General features: G+C 39.5%; 2 protein-coding genes across 3 annotated transcripts in view; one reads left to right on the forward strand and one right to left on the reverse strand.

Annotated features, from left to right (window-relative positions):
- LOC121864213 overlaps positions 1 to 5556 on the reverse strand; it is a 28440-nt gene extending 22884 nt beyond the window's left edge. The window contains exons 1-3 of one of the 2 annotated variants that reach the window (XM_042363257.1): positions 5429 to 5556; positions 3143 to 3245; positions 806 to 907 (exon numbers count right to left, since the gene is read on the reverse strand). In XM_042363257.1, the coding sequence (XP_042219191.1) occupies positions 806 to 907; positions 3143 to 3229 (189 nt within the window). In that variant the 5' untranslated portion in view covers positions 3230 to 3245; positions 5429 to 5556. Of the gene's footprint in view, positions 1 to 805; positions 908 to 3142; positions 3246 to 5224; positions 5366 to 5428 lie in introns of those variants that run through there. The other variant, XM_042363258.1, reaches the window with a different exon arrangement.
- An 11784-nt stretch (positions 5557 to 17340) lies between these two features.
- LOC121864293 (41 kDa spicule matrix protein-like) lies at positions 17341 to 19064 on the forward strand. Its single transcript, XM_042363379.1, has 2 exons — positions 17341 to 17409; positions 17724 to 19064. The coding sequence occupies exon 2, from the start codon at positions 17724 to 17726 to the stop codon at positions 18669 to 18671; it is 948 nt and encodes a 315-aa protein (XP_042219313.1). The 5' UTR covers positions 17341 to 17409; the 3' UTR covers positions 18672 to 19064.
- The last annotated feature ends 3894 nt before the right edge of the window (positions 19065 to 22958 follow it).

Below are 22958 nucleotides of genomic sequence, written 5' to 3' on the forward strand. Positions count from 1 at the left end.
ACAGCTGGCTGGGCAGAGCCTCCTATGCATTCCACGTGGGCTGCAGGTATTAAGCCATTCTGAGATTGTGTCATCATATCTCGGAATATTGTGAATTGTGTAAAAAAATACAGTACGTAGTTTAAAAATAATTTATAGTTGAATATTTTACTACAATTCCGAGTTATATCGAATTACAAATTATCAAGGGCTTACTGTATGTCTAAAGAAACATTATTTTCCTCTGTTACATGACTGTAAAGGTTACTCTCTTCCCCAGCCTGTCTCTCCTCTGCCTCTGTCTTCCCAGGTGCTGCTTTGTCCCCAGCCTCTTTCTCTCTCTCTCCAGACTCAACATTTCCTGAATTTTCACATCTAAACTGATGGAAAGATGGTATTTCTTGGGTACAATACCAGTAGGACTGTTTGGAAGATGTTGTCATCAAGGCAGAAAGCGTGAGACTAAATTTTGGTGGGCTGGGAATGCGTGAGTGAGGCAGGCACCACTCTGGTGCACACGAGATTCAAAATGACACTGTATCAGACATCAGTGATTTATATTATTAAACACCCTTGAATCAAAATGGCACTGTTTGGCACAACATAAGTCAGTGAATGCTTACATACAAAATTACCCTAATTTCAGTTAATACAGTAAAAGGAATACTGTACAGGACTGTACACAAATCTCTATGTTTCTAGTTGTATACCTCTGATGAGTCTATTTATGTAATTAAGACTCCAATCAGAAAACACAATACTGTATGACAAATCAATAATATCATCAAAATTCAAAATAAAGTACAAAAACTTCAATGTATCTCACCTTATGCTGTAACACTATCTTACACGACGCTGCATCACGCCCAATCTTAGTTTCTCCTTCATAAATGTCATGACGAATTCCATAAACTTCCAGCCAACCAGCCTAACAAAAATAAAGTAGAGTACAGTCATATATATTTATTTGGAATGGTTAAGAAATATAAGGTTGAAGAGAACATACTGTAAAAGATAATACAAGTGCTATACATGTAGTGTATCCTGTAATACCATGAATGTAAGGCAACAATTGAAAGTCTTACACAGTGAGTAATTTTAGTATTGTAATGTACAGTATATAACATCTGATAAAATAAAGTTACCAGGCACTGTACATCCCAAATTAGTACAATATATTGTGTTTATTACTGGCGCACCTGAAAATGGTGTTTTGTACTGCCGCTGCAACAAAATTGAGGAAAGTCTTATTATATGTCAATTGATGATGCTGATGTTTTGAGTTGACTAACTATACTGTACAACCAACAACAACAGCCTACAATAGTTACTGTACTTGGAAAAATAAACAATAATGCACATCAACGAGGAGGAAAATTTTCAGCAGTTTACAAACGTACAAATAATCAACAAAAGAAGTACTGTGCATCAAGAAATTAATGCAGCTACTCCACAGTATAGTCCATCAAAAAGCAACATGATTTTCATATTAAAATAAATACAAAATACAGGACTGTAAATACAAATACTGAGTAAATGAAAACTGCATACTTTTTTTTCTAAGAAACACCCAGTTTTAAAATCTGATGAAAATGTGATACTTTGACAGCCAAAAATAATATGAACAACTTAAAAATCATTCTATGATCCTCAGGGTTACTGCAAATTCAAAATAAATTTGCATTACATAACACTAATTCAAACAAAATTTTTTAAACCTCTAGAAAGAATGAACCACTGTTGTTCCCTGGCTGACCAACAGTTACCTACATCTTCATGTGAATAACTTCTCTATACAGTACTTTAGTCAAATAAAAGGGGTAGAAACTCTCTGACCTTCATTTTACATATAACAGTTCCACACAAACCATTCCCAACCACCTCAGCTACCCTGTGATACATTATCTCAATGTCGTGGAACACAGACCATAAAGCTAGGATTCCATATACTGTACCTGTATGCGTTTGCGGTATTCGTTTGCAGTATGCGTTTGCGTTAAATTGCCTTGGAAAATGGACACCCGTTTCCATTTGCAGGACAGGAAGGATGGCTCCCAGCGCATCAAAGCTACTACGCTATTTATATGAACAGGATGATTTGCTATTAATTATCCTGGTTTTGTATAAGTTCATTTGTACTCCAAAGAAACCTTTTATTGAGACCACGAACCTACATTTTAGAGACAAATGTGTAAAAAATGTATGGATCTGGTAAAATGATATATAAAGAGTGATGCATACTTAATTACCTGATTAAATAACACTTGCTAGGTGTCTAAACGTATAATATAAATCATTACAAAAATAGATATTTTTGTTGGGATATACACTGAGTGAGCTGATGAAACAGTTGCTAAGTTTCTAAGAACACATCAGATAAATACTGTATAAAATGAAATTGTTCTGTTGGTCACATTTCCCCTTCCATATTTGTGAAATGCATAGCTGTGGCAAGAATATCTGATGTTTGGGTGAGGAGAGTAAGTGTATGAAACAGGAACTAGAGACGTCACAGTGTGGGATTTCCTCGTCCGTTTCCAAGCGGTTGCATTTTCAATCACTACAGGGAGCGATTGAAGTGTACTGCAAACACATAATGCCAACGCTACTGCTAACGCAACCGTGCCAATGGAAACAACCGTGTACATTTCAATATGATCTATTTTTGGCACTATCGTGTGAATGGAATCCGAGCTTAAGTCCACCAATCGTCATACCTGACACCAAGTCATAAAATTCACAGGTGATTACATCTCCCACTTCTTCTGCAATCAGAGATGAACAATCTGTACATACTCACCCAAGAACATATCAACTGGCCCTGAACTCTACCCTACACTCCCTCACTTGAGTCAGATACTGTATCCATTTACTGCACGGTCAACTGGGGATACCCTAGAAACTAAGCACCAATCTTTAAGACAAAAGACAGGCCTTGGATCAACTCCACAAAACTGAAATGAATAAAATGTGAGTTAACTCAGAACAGGAGTCATCTTACACTGTGCCAAAACAATTACAGGTACTAAGCAGTACAGTACCTGTACAAAAACCCACCTACTCCATAGTTAGGGAGATAAATAATTTTAAAGGACAATAAAACAGCCCAGAAAAATAAAAAAAGAGTTTACCTACAAAAAAATGTAGTGCATTAATAACTTACAAGACAGGGTTCACCTGAGACAGATCCTTCATCATCCCAGTTATCAGATAGTACTTGTGTACACTCCAATTCTTGAGTGTCATCCATCTTAGTTATTGAGTATCTGTAAGTAGACCAGACACAAACTTTTATCAAAATGACAAATGATGAGTATACAAAACAATTTATGTACAGGAAAACCATGTTAAACTGGACTAATTGGGGAAGACAGTGGGTCTAGATTTCAGTGCCTTGTACAAGGTCAAGATATATAGCTTTCTGAATTTTCCACGGTTGTTTACCAGGTCATGAAATACAGTGCAATACAGTAAAAAAGAATTTGTGGTCATTTGAAGTAAGCATTCAAAACATTCTATAAATATTTACAGTACCCTTTCATTTACAGTACAGTACACTGAAAAAATACAATAAAGGTATCCCCCAATTTATGATAATCCATGTTAACGTTTGTTAGGTTTTAAAATCCTCTCATTAGTTTGTTAAGTAAATTCCACATTACTGATAGCTATCAACAGGCTAAACTTGATGAGGCAGAATGTAAACACTGGGGAAGTGCATCTCTCCCTTGACTTTGTCAATTTAAGATTGGCATTATGTGCTAAAACTGCCTTTTCATCCTCTGTGCAGGTCACCTATTTGCACGCTGCTTGACAGCATGCGTATCTCACTTCAGAGCTTTGTTCCAATGTTATCGCACCTGCACTTGCTCATATAACTAATGTTATTGTCACAACTGTGGCGACGTGTTATGTAGTAAAGATAATGTAGGTGTGTATGGGATCCACTATCATTTTCAGTGGATATGAAGTGTACCACACTTATCATATGCTTTTTTACTAAATTCAAAGTTCCAAATTTTTGCATTATCTTGGGAACCTGGTGTTCATTATTGCACAGTGGATATTTTGCCATGACCAGCTAGGTTCCTACTACAGTAATGCCATTTTACTGTGAGCGCACTCTGATTGGCTAATCGCCCATTACTGGCGAACAAAACAGCAAAATATCCACTGCATTAATTTTTTCTAGAGATGTTGTTTGGATTATAGAAGGAAAATATTAACAACAATGCACAGGTTAGGAAGTTAGGTAAGGTTAGGTAGGTAGGTAGGTAGGTGAGGTGAGGTTAGGTGAGGTTCTCATAGGTTCTGTGCATTGTAGTTTTGATTTGATTAGCGCACTCACGGTAAAATAGCGTTAATGGGAACTTAGCCAGCCACGGCAAAATATCCACTGCCTAATTGTTGATCATGGCCAGCACTTCAAGTTAATCCTTCATGGTAAGGCATTTTCTGCTCGTTTGGGTAAAACCCAAACATACTTGCTTGGGCATTGTTCTAATAACGTGAATGTGTGTTATTATGTCATGAGAGAACAGGTACGTCTGCACTGAGTAATAAACACACATTGATGAGTACATTGGTTGTGTTAGTGTGATGCAGCCGGGCAAGATATTCAGGATATATTTTCCAATTTTTAAATAATTTTTCTAAGATTCATGTTTATTGTACAGTACCTGTACTTTGAAATCGATGTATAATAAATAATTTACTATTCAACATATGACACCTAATTCATACTACCCAGTAATTATTAGGTAACAAAAAATGGTGCTACTTTAGTATGCAGTCTTCCGAGCTGGAGTTGTGTCTACCGGGACATTTTCACTGTAGCATCCACTAACCTAACCTAGGTTAGGTTAAGTTATGTTCTGTAATTCCGAAACTATTGAGAATTGACAATTTAGTCATTTAGTAATTCATCTTTATTTATGTCTCAGGAATACACCCCCTGAATTATGAAAGGTATTTACGGAACACCCTGTATATGGTAAAATCACACAGTATAATGTCATATCAAAGTCAACAATAAGTTAGATAATATGGGTGTAGTTTACACATCCCCGAGTTATATGCAAGGATTACAGACACATCAGAAAAACATATCCTGACATAAACAGATACTAACAGCCTGCAGTATATGAACCCAAATAATCCAATTGGCAAGAATAAGTGAAGGTCATTTGAACCAGACCTATCACTGCTATAGTCCATTATAATAAATAGGCTTAACTCAACTAACCAAAATCACTCTTGCTTGTCATCTGAGCTATGTGGGTTTAAATCCTGATATGGCAGTAGTGATGTCTGTTGGTATAATGTGGGTTTGGTGATGTCGTATTAACAAGGGATGAGGTCACGTCTTATTTTTCTTAGACCAAAGTATCAGTCGCCAGAAAACCAATTATATTCAACTTAATGCTACAAAACGTTCCTTGAAACTTACCTTATATACCTAACTAGTGTGCCAAGGTAAACAAAACTTGGATATTAGTACCGGAATATAAACACACTAAGTCATTTTTATTCCCGCCTTGTTTACATGGTCACCGAGGTAATAACCTGTTCTGAACGCTTATTGGTCAGCTCCCGCAAATTCAAGCCAATCACAAACCTTATTACAAGTTCTTGAATAGTGTTGCTTTAAAAGATCTAACCCTTAAAATTGTTGTATTGAAATAATTATAAATTGTAAGACGCAGGAAAACGGATGTGTAATCAAGTTTATTCAACATCACATTTCATAATATGAGAAGCAGTTTTAAGCTCTTGGCTGTAAAACACGTTACACTTACAAAAAATCACTTCAGTTGTGGGGTTAAAGTTGTTTGGTTCACACTCAGGATGGGGTGGAGAAAGGAAACTCACAATGTGCTCTCTGTATACATGTTGTATTGGATGTACAATGCATAATATTAGAAACCTTCCATATGAAGAAAGACTGAAAAGCTTAGGCTTACATTCATTAGAGAGGCGTAGAGTTAGGGGAGATATGATAGAGGTGTACAAGTGGGTAAGTGGGATTAACAAGGGTAAAATGGAAGATGTTCTGAAGCTCAGTAATAACGAAATAACTAGAACAAATGGCTTTAAATTAGATAAATTCCGATTCAGAAAGGATATAGGCAAGCACTGGTTTGGTAATAGAGTTGTGGATATGTGGAATAGACTACCGAGTGCTATAGTAGGATCGGGGACGCTAGGGAGCTTCAAGACGAAGTTGGATAGGCACATGGAAGTGCTGGGATGGGTGTGAAAGGGATCTGCCCTGTATGGGCCAGTCGGCCTCCTGCAGTATCCCACTTTCTTATGTTATGTTCTTATGTTCAGCTTGGTGCTGGGAAGTGGCAGCGTGGTTACAAGCGTGATGTAGAGAGAGCTGGTTGGTGAGAATGCTCAGAGGAGGACAGCTGGTGGGTCGCCATGCTCGCCGGCGGGAGCGAGGACCACCAGGCAGGCGGAGGAGCGAGGGCCGCCAGGCAGCGGAGGAGGAGGAGGTGTTGCTGGCTGGTTGGTGTGGGTAGAAAGGGACAGGTCACCACGAGGTCAGGTCTTAAATAGCGGGGGTAGGCGTGGCTTAGTAGTTGACCCCCGCTCCGTGATGTATGGCGGCGCTGGTTGACCTAGACCACGAGGCATACACTGGGGAATTGGTGGAGTCGGCTACTCAGCGACAAACAGCGTTTGTAGGGGAACATAAGAACATAAGAAAATAAGGAGCCTGCAATAGGCCGGTTGGCCTGTGCATGGCAGCTCCTGTCGAGAGTTACTACCACTCTCTATCATCCATGAATCTATCTAGCCTCCTTTTGAAACTTTCCAGCGTTCCAGCACTTACTACAAAGTTGCTAAGCTTGTTCCACTCGTCCACCACCCTATTTGTGAACCAGTTTCTTCCTATCTCCCTCCTAAACCTAAACTTACCTGAGCAGGTCTGCCTGAGTTGACCAAGAAAAGATTAGAAAAGCAATAGGTGGCTCAAGATGCCATACTTTACTTTACGTAATCTTCTTCGTTATCGACATTGATGTGACTAATCGGCCTGATAGCCACTCGAGTTTTCGGTTACGTCTCTGTTACGCACTGTTAACAAGTATTGGGGATGTACTCGCCCTAGAATGTATCTGAACTTGTGCCAGTGTTGGTCCAAAATCCAGATGAATTTGCATAAGCGATTTCTGCGGCCATGTTTGTGTAACCTTAACTTCCTGTATATAAGTGCTGGGTTCATTAACAGTGCTGGGCTCATAGTGCTGGCTTTATAGTACTGGGTTAATTAATAGTTTTGGGTTTATTAATAGTACTGGGTTCATTAATAGTTCTGGGTTCATAGTGCTGGGTTCATTAATAGTGCTGGGTTTATTAATAGTACTGGGTTCATTAATAGTTCTGGGTTCATAGTGCTGGGTTCATTAATAGTGCTGGGTTTATTAATAGTACTGGGTTCATTAATAGTTCTGGGTTCATAGTACTGGGTTAATTAATAGTGCTGGGTTTATTAATAGTACTGGGTTCATTAATAGTTCTGGGTTCATAGTGCTGGGTTCATTAATAGTGCTGGGTTTATTAATAGTACTGGGTTCATTAATAGTTCTGGGTTCATAGTACTGGGTTAATTAATAGTGCTGGGTTTATTAATAGTACTGGGTTCATTAATAGTTCTGGGTTCATAGTGCTGGGTTCATTAATAGTGCTGGCTGCTGACGAAAGTGAGGAACATTCATACATACGTACATACATACACTGGAAACAGGTAGTGGCATTAGTAATAGTCGTGGTAGTAGTAGTATTTTGTGCGTGTGTGTGTGTGTCTTCTCCACAATTGAGGAAGGTTACATATAAACGTTTTCATATGAGATATTTATCGTACATTTAAATAAGTTGGTTGAGCGTGGTCACTGGACCACCACCACCAGTTGGAACTCGGTGGATCTGCCACTTAAAATGCCATGAAGTTTTACATAAACAGTCGGTCTTTCCTCATGAGAGCCTAACACAAACCAGAGACAAGTATTTTTCTTATTTTATTTTTATTTTTGATGACGCATTAAAAGACCATAGTTGTTAAAGCGTAGTAATAATGAAAGTGGTACCCAAAATCAATCACTAAGAAAGACGTGTAAAGGTATTTATTTTACTTATTCGTTCTGGCGTGCTTTGTCGTCATTGTCTGACGAGAAAAACATGTATCGGAAATGAAGAAAACGTTGTCTCGGAAGCAATACTCATTATCTACTAAAAACTGCTGCCCAATCACACGGGGTGAGTTTTTGTGTGTCGCGATCCTGACTCGTGAACGGGGGTTGGGTGGGAGGGTTTATGGACGTTGTGGACTGGTCGAGTTTTACTGTCTCATTCAGGCCGCTGTGTTGAACTAGTCTTTGAGCCCCTAGAGTCCTGTCCAAAGTCACTTATTTTCTATAATATCAGTTCATTGTCTCATTCAGGCCGCTGTGTTGGACTAGTCTTTGAGCCCCTGGAGTCCTGTCCAAAGTCACTTATTGTCTATAATATCAGTTCATTGTCTCATTCAGGCCGCTGTGTTGGACTAGTCTTTGAGCCCCTGGAGTCCTGTCCAAAGTCACTTATTGTCTATAATATCAGTTCATTGTCTCATTCAAAGTATCGGTCTTAATAATATCGAGATGAACAACTCGTATCAATATCATCTTTATCAACAACTTATCTTGTATCACTAAATTAATGACGTTGAAACATTTTTAAATATGGCAAAAAGTTCGGTGATTATATTTTAATGTTAATACTTTATCCTACATCTCATAGAACTGTTGTTGCTATTATTCTCAAACTTTTTCACCAACAGTAACTTTCACCATCTTTCTTTGGTCAATTAACCGTTAAAGTATACGTGTAAATAGTATATACAGCTGTATATATTGTGTACGCAAACAAAACATTCAATCACGTGTTAAAAGTCACCTTAACCTTTACATAAATATCAGAAACAAATATTTGACTGATCTTAATGAAACGAGACAGGTGAGTCGGTGTTTGGCCAGGTAAAAAAAAAAAATTTTTATTGGGATTAAAGTTCTCAAAATGTTGCAGACTGATCCATTAACCACGAACTTTGTCCAGGGATGTATTCGTAACATCTTAATGATTTAATTTCTGACCAACACTGATATTGATTGACTTTGACCAACACTGATAGACACAGAGAAGAGACTAAAGCAACACACAGCGTTAAATTACTCCTTTAAAATCCCATAACTAGATGTCTACACACATTCTAAAGGTGGGGTATCATTTCTTAGTGATGGGATGACATGGTTTTAACTCTACAAGGCGGTGGGATGTGACCCTTACTGTAGCAGCTATAGTAATGGAAGGTTGATATCTTGGCTATACCTTGGTCATACTTGTCGAGTCATTGTTTACATCTTTTCTCGTCTGTAGCGCAGTTTCTTGTTTCCGCCTTGTCTCTGTCTCTCTGTCTGTCTCTTTCTGTTTGTCTGTCTGTCTGCCTGTCTCTCGCCACCCTAAAGATTATCAACATCAGGATCACCATCACTCACCATCACCACCATAAACACCATGACAACAACGTCACCATCACTTTCACCATCTCTCAATACACGACTAATATCACTGGGATGGTGGGGAGATGAGGGGTGGGGTGAGACGGGGGAATGAGGTGGGGGGGGGAGGGGTGGAGAGGGGGGGAAGAGGGGTGGGGTGAGACGGGGGAATGAGGTTGGGGAAAGGGGCAAGAGGGGTGGAGAGAGGGCGAAGAAGGGTGGGGAGAGGGGGAAGAAGGATGGGAAGAGGGAAATGAGGGAGAGGGATGAGTAGGGTGAGAAATGTGGTGAGGGGTACAGAGAAGGGGAATGGAGGATAGGGAGAGGGGATAAGTGGGGTGAGTGGTGTAGAGAAGGGGAATGAGGGAGAGGGAGAGAGGATGAGTGAGGTGAGGAATGTGAGAATGGTTGAAAGTCGAGTGACGACATACTTAGAACAGGACTGACCCCCAGGTAACACGTGATAGAGAAGAACGAGGGAAAAATTTGTCTTCATTAGTACACGTGGAGGTGATAGGTGATGCTCAGGTAAATCAAGATGGGATATAAAATGTATATTATTAATTTTAACTTACTTGAATGTTATCTCTGACAAAAAAAAATTGATTGATAGTCCCTTGCTGTGAGAATCTAAACTGTTAAGGTGACGTATGTTCATTGATGCTGTACACTAACCGATCTAAAATTTGGAATAGAATGAAATACTTGATCACCACACAAGCAGAAGGCAGTGTTAAGACATCTCTGTCAGCGGCCGTCACCTCTTCTCGTCCACCTGTCAACCTTGAGGGATGTTTTCTAGACATTGTTAAAGACTTCCTGAGACTTAGTGATGGCGAGCAGAATAATGAAATCGAAAAGAAAGTTAGGACACGTTAATGTAATAAGTCATTTAGCTATCACACTGAGGTCATAATTATCAAGGTTATTGTTATATTTGGTACTTTCTCTTTCACTTTGTCTGTCTATATCTTTGTTTCTGTCTCTTTCTCTCTCTACTTGTCTGTCTGTTTGTCTCTGTCTCTCTCTCTCTCTATTCTCAGAGTATTCTTCTCTGTTGACTATGAAAAGTATTCGTGCCGGAGGTAGTGTTTACACCTGCATGCCAACTTGTGATGTCACACACCTAAAAATCCATCAGCCATTACCTGGTAGATGTTTGGTAGTAGACAGGGGTGTAGACACACACACACACACACACAGAGCGTACAGCACCAGACGCCACCGTCTCGGGGTCGTCAACAAGGTAGCTCAGGGCTGGAAACGACAGCATTGACCTAAACATTTTATACAAATTTCTGGTCGTGAAATTAATGAGTCGGTTTTGTCAATTATTATCAACTCGTGTCAGTTTTTATTATCGTGGGGAGAATAATATTATATTGTTCTGTTCAACTTAGTAACTACTTTACATTAGTCAGACGCTCTTTGAATAAATTAGTCACTTGAATATAGCCCAAAACAATGCAGTTTTATGTCACCTTGGATCTGTATAGCTGAACAATTGAGCACTTTCTATAAATCTCTGTTTTCGGTGCAGGTGTGTAAACGAATCCCACCACCGAAAAATTCGTCAATGATTTTAATTTAAAAGTATGAACATATAAAATTCACTTATTCACTTAGCGACAACTCAAGACTTCTGGTCTTAGATACACTCATCACTAACGACAGAAATCAATTTACTGCATTTATACCAAGAAATCACTTCAGCTGACCATAGCCTGAATCTATCTAATTTAACCTGACCTAACCTTCCCCCCCCCCCTCCTCAAGGAAGTATTCGGGTAGTTAATCTTCTGTTGAAATTAACCGAGAAGAGGATGGGGGATTGAAGGCTTAGGTGACATAAAGTAAATCTTACTGTAAGATTCCCTGATTTACGCAATGAATTTTAAACTCTCATTGTGAATTTACTTTTAATGAATCTTTTCTGTAACTGTTGTAGTTTAAAGGTCACTACTCTTCTCTGAGATTCTTTAATGATATACTGTACCTTTTATCACATGTTTTCAACAGTATTCCCTAAGACTTTGTTACCCAGTCAGAGAAAAGCAATGGTAATACCTTTAAGTCTATCACCTGAAGATTAGACTCTCCAATTTATTTCACCTGATGATTAAACATCTCAAGGCTAACTTAACCTAATCTTACATTACATTACTTAACTTAACCTTACCTAACCTAACCTAATCTAACCCACGGGTGTCCAATTTTTTCGGTAATGTTGTCACGTGATCAAAGGTTCATATGTGCGGGGGGTATGATTTTTTTATTGATACCAGTGGTGAAGTATAACCTGTTAGCTATTGAACAAAATGGATTTTCTTAAACATTAACACAAAAGCCATCCCCCCAAAACAGTTTGATCAACTTTATTTGTACAAAACCTAGTGCTAGTCACTGATAAATTTTTATCATGATAATGAGAACACAGGTACATTAGTTAACAGACAGCACATTTCGGTTCCTCTTGAAACTGAGCCACACTGATAGTGCAGATGGTTGATAATTCAATATATCCTGAGGTTTGTACCCCAAAGGCAGCAATATAAAGCATGATTCATACTCATCAAAATCCGTGAATATCTTCTGAAATTATGACTTCATTTCCACCAAGTAGCTCTGCAATTCTTCAAAAATATGTGATTCTACTGAGCTCAGGGCAGTTCAGCAATAGGAAATAAATGGAGTAAGAAATTACATTCTTGTGAGCCACTGGCGGTCCGACAAGTTGGGTCTCTCGGAGTCATTTAAATTCCAAGTCTCTGACTTGAGGAGTAACTCTGTGAATCTCTTCAAAATGTTTCCACGAGTTAGCCGTCTGACTGTATTAAAATAAACTAAAGCTCCATACTCTGTTTCTACTTCTTCAGAATGCCCCATAAAGTGGCGATGGTTAAGGGCACTGGCACGAAGAAAATTCACAATCTTGATCACTTCTTCCATCACACCATACCATGAATTCGAGTTGCATATTTCACAGCACAAACTCTCCTGATAATGATGCAGTGGAAGCTGGGCACACCAACTTTCTCATATGACTTGTAGAAACTTCTAAAACCCTCTTTTTTCTCTTGCATTGCTACAGGTGCCCCATCTGAGGCAAATAAACTCAGCTTTTCATGTTCAGACCAAACTTTTGAAATTCTTTACTGACAGCTTTCAGTATATCACAACTTTGAGTACGGTCTTTAAATAGGGACGAGGCTAGTAATTCTTCCTGCGCTTCAAAGTTTTCAGCGATAAGTCTAATCTAGATGCACAGTTGTGATGTGTCTCATTAATCTGGAATCATCAAGTACAAAACCAAATGCCAGGCGGGAGTTTAGTTCCTTTTCCATTTTTCTTCACTGTTCTCAGCCTGATATACAATTCTAGCTGTCATAAGTCGGCATCATCATCACTCGTTGGGTAATTTTTTTCCGTTTCCTTTTCACTCAAATCAGACCCAAGGGCCTCCAGTGCTGTTAGCAAGGTTTCTTTCAATATATCTGTATTCGAAAATTACATTTTTTGTCTTGCCAAGATCCAAGCGCATCTGAGTGTGGCAATCTGAATCATGTGACCTTCTCCCATGATTATTTTTTATTCGCTTCTGCTCATCTAGCGCAGTTTTAATCCCTTAGGTAGCGCTAGAGTGTTTAATCACCAGGTGAAATAGGCTGGGCGCCCGATTCTCAGGTAAACTACATGTGTCTCAACACCTGAGATTTCGTGTGTCTTCAAGCGATATTATAGATACTGCCATTCATACCAACTAAAGAGAGAGAAAAAACAAAGTGATAATTCCTACAATACTGCAACACTTAATAAACCTACAACAGTCTTGACCTTCAAGTAGAAAAACTAGTCACAGGTGTATTAATCAGGCGATGCAGAGTCACCAGGCTTCCGGAGCGACCAAACTTTCTTAATTTTTCCTTCAGATGTTGTGTCCGTGAGCGAGGCTGACAGTGTAGGTCAAGGAGGAGCATCACGAGATAACAGTAGCGTGTAAACATCACTTCTCGCTGATATATTTAAATGAATTTGTCGATTTAAGCTTTTGGTTGCGACAAAGTGATTTAAAAAAACACGTGCCAGTTTTTATGATAGATGTGTGTGTGTGTGTGTGTGTGTGTGTGTGTGTGTGTGTGTGTGTGTGTCTGTATGACTCAGTAAAAGACCCATTTACTAATTACTATTTCTATTAGGTCCACATTTCTCACTGGTGATTAGTTTGCCGTAAGTGCATGAGGCTCTTAAGGGTGTCGATGGTCGCGGGGTAGAGGAGGAGTAGGAGGTCAACTAAGGTAAATGATTTCATCTTAGTTAAGTTGACAGTCAATCAGTTATCATTTAACGTGTTGTGTAGCACATAACTCACAATAGCTATGTGCAAATGTTCTTTGATAATTTAGTTGTTGATAAGTTTCGTTCTCAGTTCTTAAAAAAAAATATCATCATCATATTTACATGTCTTTAAAATCCACAAATTTACACTCTTCAGGGCATAGTGGTTACAGTTAAGGGAGTTTCAATAATGCGCTGAGATGAGAGGGGGGGGGGGTTATTGTCATGGTCTCGATCACTCACGGTTGTAGAGTTTGTGATACATATTCACTGATGGATATTCTGGACGGAGGCTTGAGGCTTGTGTGTCCACGTCCTCATGACGCTGCTACATACGAGTATACAGTACCGGTTGCTTCTCTCACGAAGATCATCGCGTTTGAAGACGTGACCACCAATTCACGCAGGCTGTTCAAATACGTTCACGATACGCAACATGAAGTTGTTTAGCCTCAGCCTGTCTGTATACCTGTTCTGTAAGTAATCAAAACTCGTCCCAATGAAAGGAAATCGTTTCTTAAATTGCAATTAACTTCTTCGTCCGAACTAAAGATTGATAGGGGGAGACCATACTGTCTCTCTGTCTATATATATAGTGCTGCTAATATAGGTAACAGACAGGTGTCATCATCACCTGGTTTTATACTTTCACAAGATGGTGTTTAGGGAGAACTGTCAACCTCAACAATTAATGGGTGTACCGACGTTGGGGTCCAGCGTCACGGAAGCGTTTTGTTTGGGTGTGTTGGGGGGATCATCTCAGGACGAGGGCGACTTTATTTGATCTCTCGTATCTGGCACAGGAGCGGTGCTCGGTGGAGGTGAGGATGTCAGTCTTCCACATAGAGGCGTACTGAGTGAGGATGTGAGCCACCATCTCATCCTTTTTTCGTGATCCTTTCCGGGAGTTTACGGAGGGCGTCTTGTCTTTCTCTAACCCTCTCACTTAACCATTCTCCAGATAGCGACTGTACAAATGTTATTGGACAATATTTATTGAATCTCTTTGAAAGTTACTTAATGCTTACTGACCTCCAGGCTGTCATAAAGCGATAACACGAGGTCATCTTCCAGTTCTCGTTTTAGAGATCTGATAATTATCAGATCTCTAAAATCAGATCAGGTGTTGCGCCCTAATTATAATTAGGGCGCAACACCTGATAGGATTCCATGTCATTTAGGAACTGAATGAGAAATATAGATCGATTTCTTGAGATCATCTGCAGTAAGGCTTATGGATGCATACTGGCGAGTGTCACTGAAAGTTAATCTAAAAACCAGTGATTACTGTTTAAAAAAAGAACATTGATGTGCTGAGTTTCTATAACCACAGTCCTTTTATATTGTATTATTTTCGTGTAATTTTATTTTCACGTTAAACATACTGTATCTGGTCTAAACATATCACCCCATTACTAATATGACAAATACATACTTGAGACACAAACGCAAGTGAATTTAGTCGTGTGATATTTTCTGATGAACCGAATTGTAAACGCAAACGTTGTTGGATAAGTGTGGGGAGTCCTCTACTGTTAGTTACTTTACGTTCCAGCTGTTTTAAAATAAAAATACTTGGAGCTATTCATTTATAATCTAAAATATCAAGACTGAGATGAACACTTGAAATAATAATAATTTTCTTATGACATACAGTATCTGCGTCACTCGGTCAACGCTCGGTTCGTCTCTAAGTAATTGAGATTGTGGTTGGGTTAGCGACCTGTTCCAATACAAAGAAAAATAAAGAACATATCCCCTACAAATAAATAAGGCTTCTAAGACACTAAGCGAGTTCGCCTGAGGTGTAGACACGTGAAGAGTAACCTATATGACAAAGCCTCCTTCATCTGCCTTCCTTACAGTGGAGAGTATCCCAGGATCTATGGGGTGATCAGTAAACTGGAAAACACCATCAAGTTACTCCTACCACCTGTATAACTATAAGAACTTCGCCTCTCGTTAACTGTGGTCCTCTCACACTGCCACTTCTACGTTTTGGTTACATTTACGTTATATTTACGTTGCTGAGGCTGCCAAACTTCCTTAAGCTAGAGTGAGCGGGAAGATAAATGGAAAGTGGGTGAGTAAGTAAGAAGGTGAAAATGAAGGAGAGGAGAAAGGGGTAAAGAGACGGGAAGAGGATGTTAAGGGGAGGGTGAAAATGGAAGGTCTGAGGGGTGGAAGACGGAACCGAGGAAAGGAGGACGGTAACAGAGGAAAGAAAGATGGAATAGGGGAGAGGAGAGATGGTGCCAACTATTATTGCTGTTTCTGTGTGATGAAAATGACAATGAAGAAAACCACAACACCATCGCCTGCAAACGAGTGTAATCCCAACACTTAATTTCAAGACATTTGACACGTAACAATCTGAAGTCGCTTCGTAATATGTAACAATGTCTTTCCCAGTGTGTGACAACTTGTCCCACACTGTAACATTGTCCTCCCTGTGTGTAACAACCTAAAACTAACACATATTTTGTATTTTCCTGTAACCGAAAGTTGACGCGAAATTCTCAAAATTTTCTCTCATCCTTGATAAGTAAATGACTTATGTTACTGAAGATGATGAAAACAAATATTGGTTTAGCTGCTGAACTTTGTCTCTGGCGGTTAGGTTTACATATATTGTATCGGTTTATCCATGGTGTTTCCGGCTGTTAAAGTCTGTGTTTACAGCTAATTAATTATCTATACAGAGTTGAAAAGTAATTCATAACTGAGAAAAATATATAATTAACTAACTTAACAGTAGAAAACAAAGTTATCGGAGTGTTACATCTGGTGCGCCTCGCCACGCCTCGCCGTCAGTTTACTATACAGTACCAAGGCTCGCTCAACCGTCTCTGTCACTCTGACGAGGGCATCAGCTATTTTCTACCGGCCATCGTGAGCTGTTTGGATTGTTGGCCGAAATGTCTAAAGTTATCTGAATTTTTGTTATGGTTGCTTTGTAGAAAGTAATTATGAGACCCAACAGAAGCTGGAGATGGGAAGGTAAACCGCGAGAACTTCTGGACAATCTTGCGACTTCTTTAGTTCTCTCAAGGATTTGATTTTTAGATATCAACAAGACAGTTAATGATATCAAAAGTTGTTAGGGTATTTGTGACTTCCTCCCAGCTACACGAGGGTCATGTAGCATGTGTCCTTTTCTGGAATATTTCTGTACTGGTAAAGATGATACATGAACTGTGTATCACAGTCATGCAGGACAACCATTACATATTTTATAGTTTCCCTAATTTCGACTAAGCTGCTGAAGCAACGGTTTCTGTAGAGCATGTAACAACAGTAGACATAATCAGTTGTTGTGAGATATATTTGTTTCTGACAAATTAATTAGGCTGTAAGCGAGTCAAAATTCTTTTATGACCTTCTAGTATACAAGAGCCAAATAACACTTTTTTTTCTGTAAGTCGCTTTGGAAGGGTCAGCTGCCACTTGCTCCATCCAGTACAGATGGCATCAAGGGCAGTGTCCATGTGCATATAAGGGTTTACATTACATTACCACGTCAGTTGAATACTTGCAGCCTCCACTGAAGGTAAGATACATTCAATGGCTTGACTGTTATATGAGGTTGTACTCAAGTAGGTACTGTATATAAAAACTGTTATTTTACAAATAATCAAGTTGTAGATATATATTTGTGAAGATAGTTTATTTTATCATGATTCTGAGGAAATTATATTCTTAGGGGAAGGGTATTTTAAAAATAACAGGACGTTTGTTTGACTAAAGTAGTTAATATCTGCCATTTGATGTTGATATCTCATAAAGTTGTGTTATACCTTGTACCATATTGACTGTTCAGATGGTGTTAGTCTATATATAATATGCTGATATTCTGCATTCCAGATGAAATTAGTGTTGCTTCTGGGTGTGTCCCTCGTGGTGGCAGTAGGGGGCACCACCACCACCACCACCAGTACCGCCTCACCACCAGCAGAAGCTGTGGACCCCGGAAATGCCGCCGCCACTGAAAACGTTGTTGAAGCACGCACCAGAGGCAACAAGCCAAACGAAAGGGCCTTTGGCCTTTCTCTTGGATTATCACCAAGTGTTGGAACTGGTGGACACCCAGGATTTGGAGGTGGACGCCCAGGATTTGGAGGTGGACGCCCAGGATTTGGAGGTGGACACCCAGGATTTGGAGGTGGACGCCCAGGATTTGGAGGTGGACGCCCAGGATTTGGAGGTGGACGCCCAGGATTTGGAGGTGGACGCCCAGGATTTGGAGGTGGACACCCAGGATTTGGAGGTGGACGCCCAGGATTTGGAGGTGGACACCCAGGATTTGGAGGTGGACGCCCAGGATTTGGAGGTGGACGCCCAGGATTTGGTAACCCAGGATTTGGAGGTGGAACTGGTGGATTTGCGATTCCAGGAGTTGGAGGTGGAGCTGGACAATTAGGATTTGGACAACCAGGCTTTGTACAACCAGGATTGACAAGTGGATTTGGACAACCAGGTTTGGGAGGTGGATTAAATATAAATCCAGCACATGCAGGAATACCACCATTTGTAGGAGGAGGCGGTGTGAAGCCCTCTAGCGGTTGCCGCAATTGGTGCAGAACAGATAAGGGTCAGGCATACTGCTGTGAGACTGCCAGTGAACCTGAGAGTCCCTTCAGTATCAAGTTTGGTATGTGTCCGCCTCGCCGGCCAGCCTGTCTAGATGTCAGAAGCGTTGGTCCCCCCTCTTCCTGTTCCAGCGACGGTACCTGCTCTGGCATTGAGAAGTGCTGCTTCGACGTTTGTCTTCAGCAACACACTTGTAAACCACCTAGGGGCTTTGGTCGCTAATGATGTTTTTTTATGCTAATTTCTATCTCCTGAAGAACGAATTAATATTTATTCGAAAATAATTTATTTAGTGTAAAATGCTTATAATACTTTATGTAATTTTATTTATGTTCCTTAACAATAACTCGTGTATTATGTAAGTTATATTTATGTAGTTTGATAATGAAAATGATAAAAAATCTATGTATTTACTCTTCCAAGAACACTACGACGTGTCCATTAACCAGCACCAGCATGATCCTCAGTGTTGCTGCTGTCGTAATTCTGAGTCATGACGAAATATTTTCAGATATATGAAACAAAGAATTTTAAAGTACATGGTGATAGAGTAAGGTTAATCGGGCTATGGGACATGTAATAAAACACTACCAACGTATTTACTGATCTCCTCAATAGCTGTTTTCACACTCCACTTTTAACTGCAAAATACCAATAATGTTAAGTGTTTATGTATTTCTGAGTTGGGAGTTATTTGTCATATAATTGTATAACTTCTTTCATGGTGGATGGGAGGGCAGGGGTGAGTTCATCTACTGGTGTTAATCTTTGTGACCCAGATATAGTGTTGTAAGAAAGGAGTTGTTTGTTACGCCGCAGGTACTGGGTCTGGGTCACTTCTGTATCGTCAGTTACCCAAATGCAAATAGTAAAAAAAAAAAAAGTGATTACCTTGTGTGTTAAATCATGGATAAAGTTCTATAACTCAATACATTTGCTGAGACTTCATAATTAAGTAAGAAAAACAATATTTTAGTAAATGTATCTCTTGATTTTTTTTTTATTATATGAAAAAAAAAAATTTACCGCATTATAATATACGTAAAGTAAACAAAACTCTTGAAGAAATAATCTTATATTAACCAACTGAGTATTGGAAGATATCATTTATATGTAAGATGAGATGGCGGATAAAGATTTATTCAACAATATAATATTTATTTGTTAAATGATCAAAGTTCCCAAAGTTTAGTGTTACTTAAGCTGTCAAATTCTCTTCGTGTCACCATCTAATTTCTAAAGGGTGTTCTCAAGTCTGAAATATGTCCATATTATAGTAAAACTTACCTGAATTATCAGTGTACTTACTACACAGTAGACTTATCAGGACATCCGGTAACTTATAACAGAGACGCACGATACTCGCTTGGGTGGGATGAGAGAAGAGTGTTGTTTAGTGTGACCTTCCCGAACAGTGCAGGTTTTCTCTGGCTACTCTATTTTATTTCTACTGGACCTCCAGCCTGTTACCTGAAACACTGACAGCACAAGAGAGGAGCCCCGGCGCCAAGGGTTGCGTCAGCCCAACAGCAAGACATACCAGTGACCTCTCTAGCGACCTAGAGGTCACTCAATGTAACCCCTGGAGCATCGTCCCACAAGACGGTGACACGATCCCAACAGATTGTATACATGAGACTGCGTCTAGGGTACAGGTACCTATGGGAGTACATTGGCAACCCTGAGCCTGGCCGCACTGTTTGTAAACTTTGTGGTAAACCCGACTCTCACACCCTCCATCACTATATCCTCACTTGCCCTATGACCTCCTCCTATACAGTAGATCCCCCAGCCGTTACCAACACCTCTTCCCTCCCTGACCAGATATCTCTCCTCCTAGCGACATTATTAGGGACCTGCCACACTTTACCATAAACAGATGAATTGTACCGGGAATTTTCCCTCCACACACTCATCATTCTGTCACTTTATGTAACTTGCTGACACAGCTCATGTCCCTTCAGGTTTTTACGCCCTTAATGCATGAGTCATGAAGGCAAGCATGAACTACGCTTGCTTCCCAGATGGGCGCTGTAAACGCTTTTGCACCTCACCTGGCACTGGATGTAAGGGGGTGCCCAATAAACTAGCCCCCTCGTGGACCAAATTCTAAAAAAAAACCCTCTCGGTGCTGGATGTTTGAAAGAAGCTGAATAAAATCGTCTGTCGGGAGCCAGAATAAAATCCTAAAGAGTCGAGAGCATTGAATGGGTTAAACTACAGCAACTGACACTCAAGTTTTCAAGGCCTTATAGTGAATGCCATATACTGGACGTGACAATAACGGGACTGTTCAGTAACACTCATGATGAAATTGTTACAATAAAGGGTTGTATTCGTGAATGGGTAGACAAGTGAGCGATCTTCTCTTTAAAGAAACAGAAAGTTGTTGGAGGAGTTATGTGTTTCAAAATTGTGACTTACACGCATCTGAGTGGTTGCGAATCCAATTTCACTAAAATAATGAGTTGAAATAACAACCAAAAGCTGCACAGCACATGGAATGATACCGATAGAAAAAATATTGCTAAAAGCATATAATGAATGTGAAAATTCACCTACTGTAGTATGGGAGACTATATGATTTTGACCTATAAATACGCAAAAATAAGCAAGTGGACGGCCTAGTCATGATGGATGGCCCCGTTGTGGTTCGATGACCTGTGTCCGGGTGAGCTATTACCCATAAAAAAGGAAGTTAAGTAAAATAAAAAACAATCACCCAAATCACACCATATATATACGTCATGCGCAAGATACTATGAAGTGGTCATTTTCTGACACCTGTCGCGTAAAAAGACCTTTGAACGAAAATGCTCATACCTTAATTATATACAGAACCTGTTTACATTAGGAAATTCAACGGTAACAACTATATGATTAACCTGAGACAGATGGCAAGGAGTCTGAACGTTGGACTAACGAAATGACTACACCAGCGAAACTTCAGGCTTGGTTGACGTCCTCCCAGCAGAAATCCTGACCCCGGGATGTCTTGCTCTAGTAGCTGCAGCCACTTGGGGGATTTGATGGAAACTCTCCAACTCCTCCCCAAATGGGCAAAATCCATTTATGGTTCTTGAACATTTACCGAATCCACCGGATAAACCTCGATTGGATGTCTCACAGGAATATCACCCAAATTCCAAAAAAAGTAACCTTATGGTACTCGTGACTCGGCTACGAGATCGTCCTGCAGCATCGTCTTCACCTGTGGTATCTTTATCAGTCTTACCTGTCTCACCACCACCACCACACGTGATCCCACTTTCGGAACATCATCACTTACAGTAGCTACACCTGCGACACAGAAGGTCAGCATGTTATAGTATTGTGATGCTTTACCCCAAAACTCACTAACTAATTATTATCTGCAAACCTGTTAATTGCAAAAAACAACTTTAATCGTTTTTTTTTTTTACGTTTTTTATCACCAGAAAATCTTACACTTACCTAAAAGCAAGTATAGTGTTTCCTGTTCATCGATGCTTGAAATTGTATGTATATTCCTCTGCATTTTTACAGGGTTCCGAATCTAGATCAGCAACTGCGTCTTATCTTGGCCAGTAAGTGTCAAGTGTCAATCTGTGGATGAGTCACTTAACGCAGCCAGCAGTAGTTGACCCTGTCGAAGTCGCCACTGCCAGGCCAAGGTTAAGCTGATGTCTGTGGATTAAATAAAATCCCACGATAATTTAACACGACTTAAATTAACGATAATATAACATAATATCATACAAACAGAACAAAACGTTAAACAGGAGAATGACTTTACCTTCAGTGTGAAAGAATGATAAACTGTTCAGTTAGTACAGCGATTATGAAATATTGATTTTTAGTTAACTGTTTAATTTAGACAATTGTTCTAACTTCTTTGAAATTCCTTTCACTTAGAAGAAAATGTTACCTGTCTTTTACTTTTTATAATGACAACTTTATTTTGAGATTTTCTGTTTCCGTTTATTGTTTCGTACTCGTATCTGCTGTGAGTGAACTGAAATTCAAAGGCAAATTATTTATAACCAGACAAAGTTACTGTCTGCATGACGCCCAACACACTGCTAAACAACATCACCTAAAGAACACTGATAACTGTATAAACTTCTGTGAAAGAATTATCATATTGATGAAGTGTTTATTGTTAATAATGTAATAACACTTATTAGATTAACATTATTGTATCTTCATTTTAATGAAACTAAAACCTTATGATCTAGTCTGTCCAATCACGTGAACCAGTTTTATGAATTCATTAAACATTAAATGCGAATATATATATACACACACCCACAATTACAGTATGGCTTGCGTCCAACCAGTTCGTCAGACTAATGAAGCCTGTTTCTGGTACAAGGCTCTCCAGAAGGTTAACTATCTCCTTCAAAGCGCTGATGAAAACTCGTCTTGTGACTTGTCCTCGGGTATATAAAAAGGCGCGTGATAAAGGTCATCACTTCAGTCGAAGTCGAGAAGTGGCAGAGAACAGTCGGAGGTGAGTTGTAGGTGAAA

This window comes from Homarus americanus, unplaced genomic scaffold, assembly GCF_018991925.1.
Source record: "Homarus americanus isolate GMGI-L3 unplaced genomic scaffold, GMGI_Hamer_2.0 scaffold26351, whole genome shotgun sequence".
NCBI lineage: Eukaryota > Metazoa > Arthropoda > Malacostraca > Decapoda > Nephropidae > Homarus > Homarus americanus.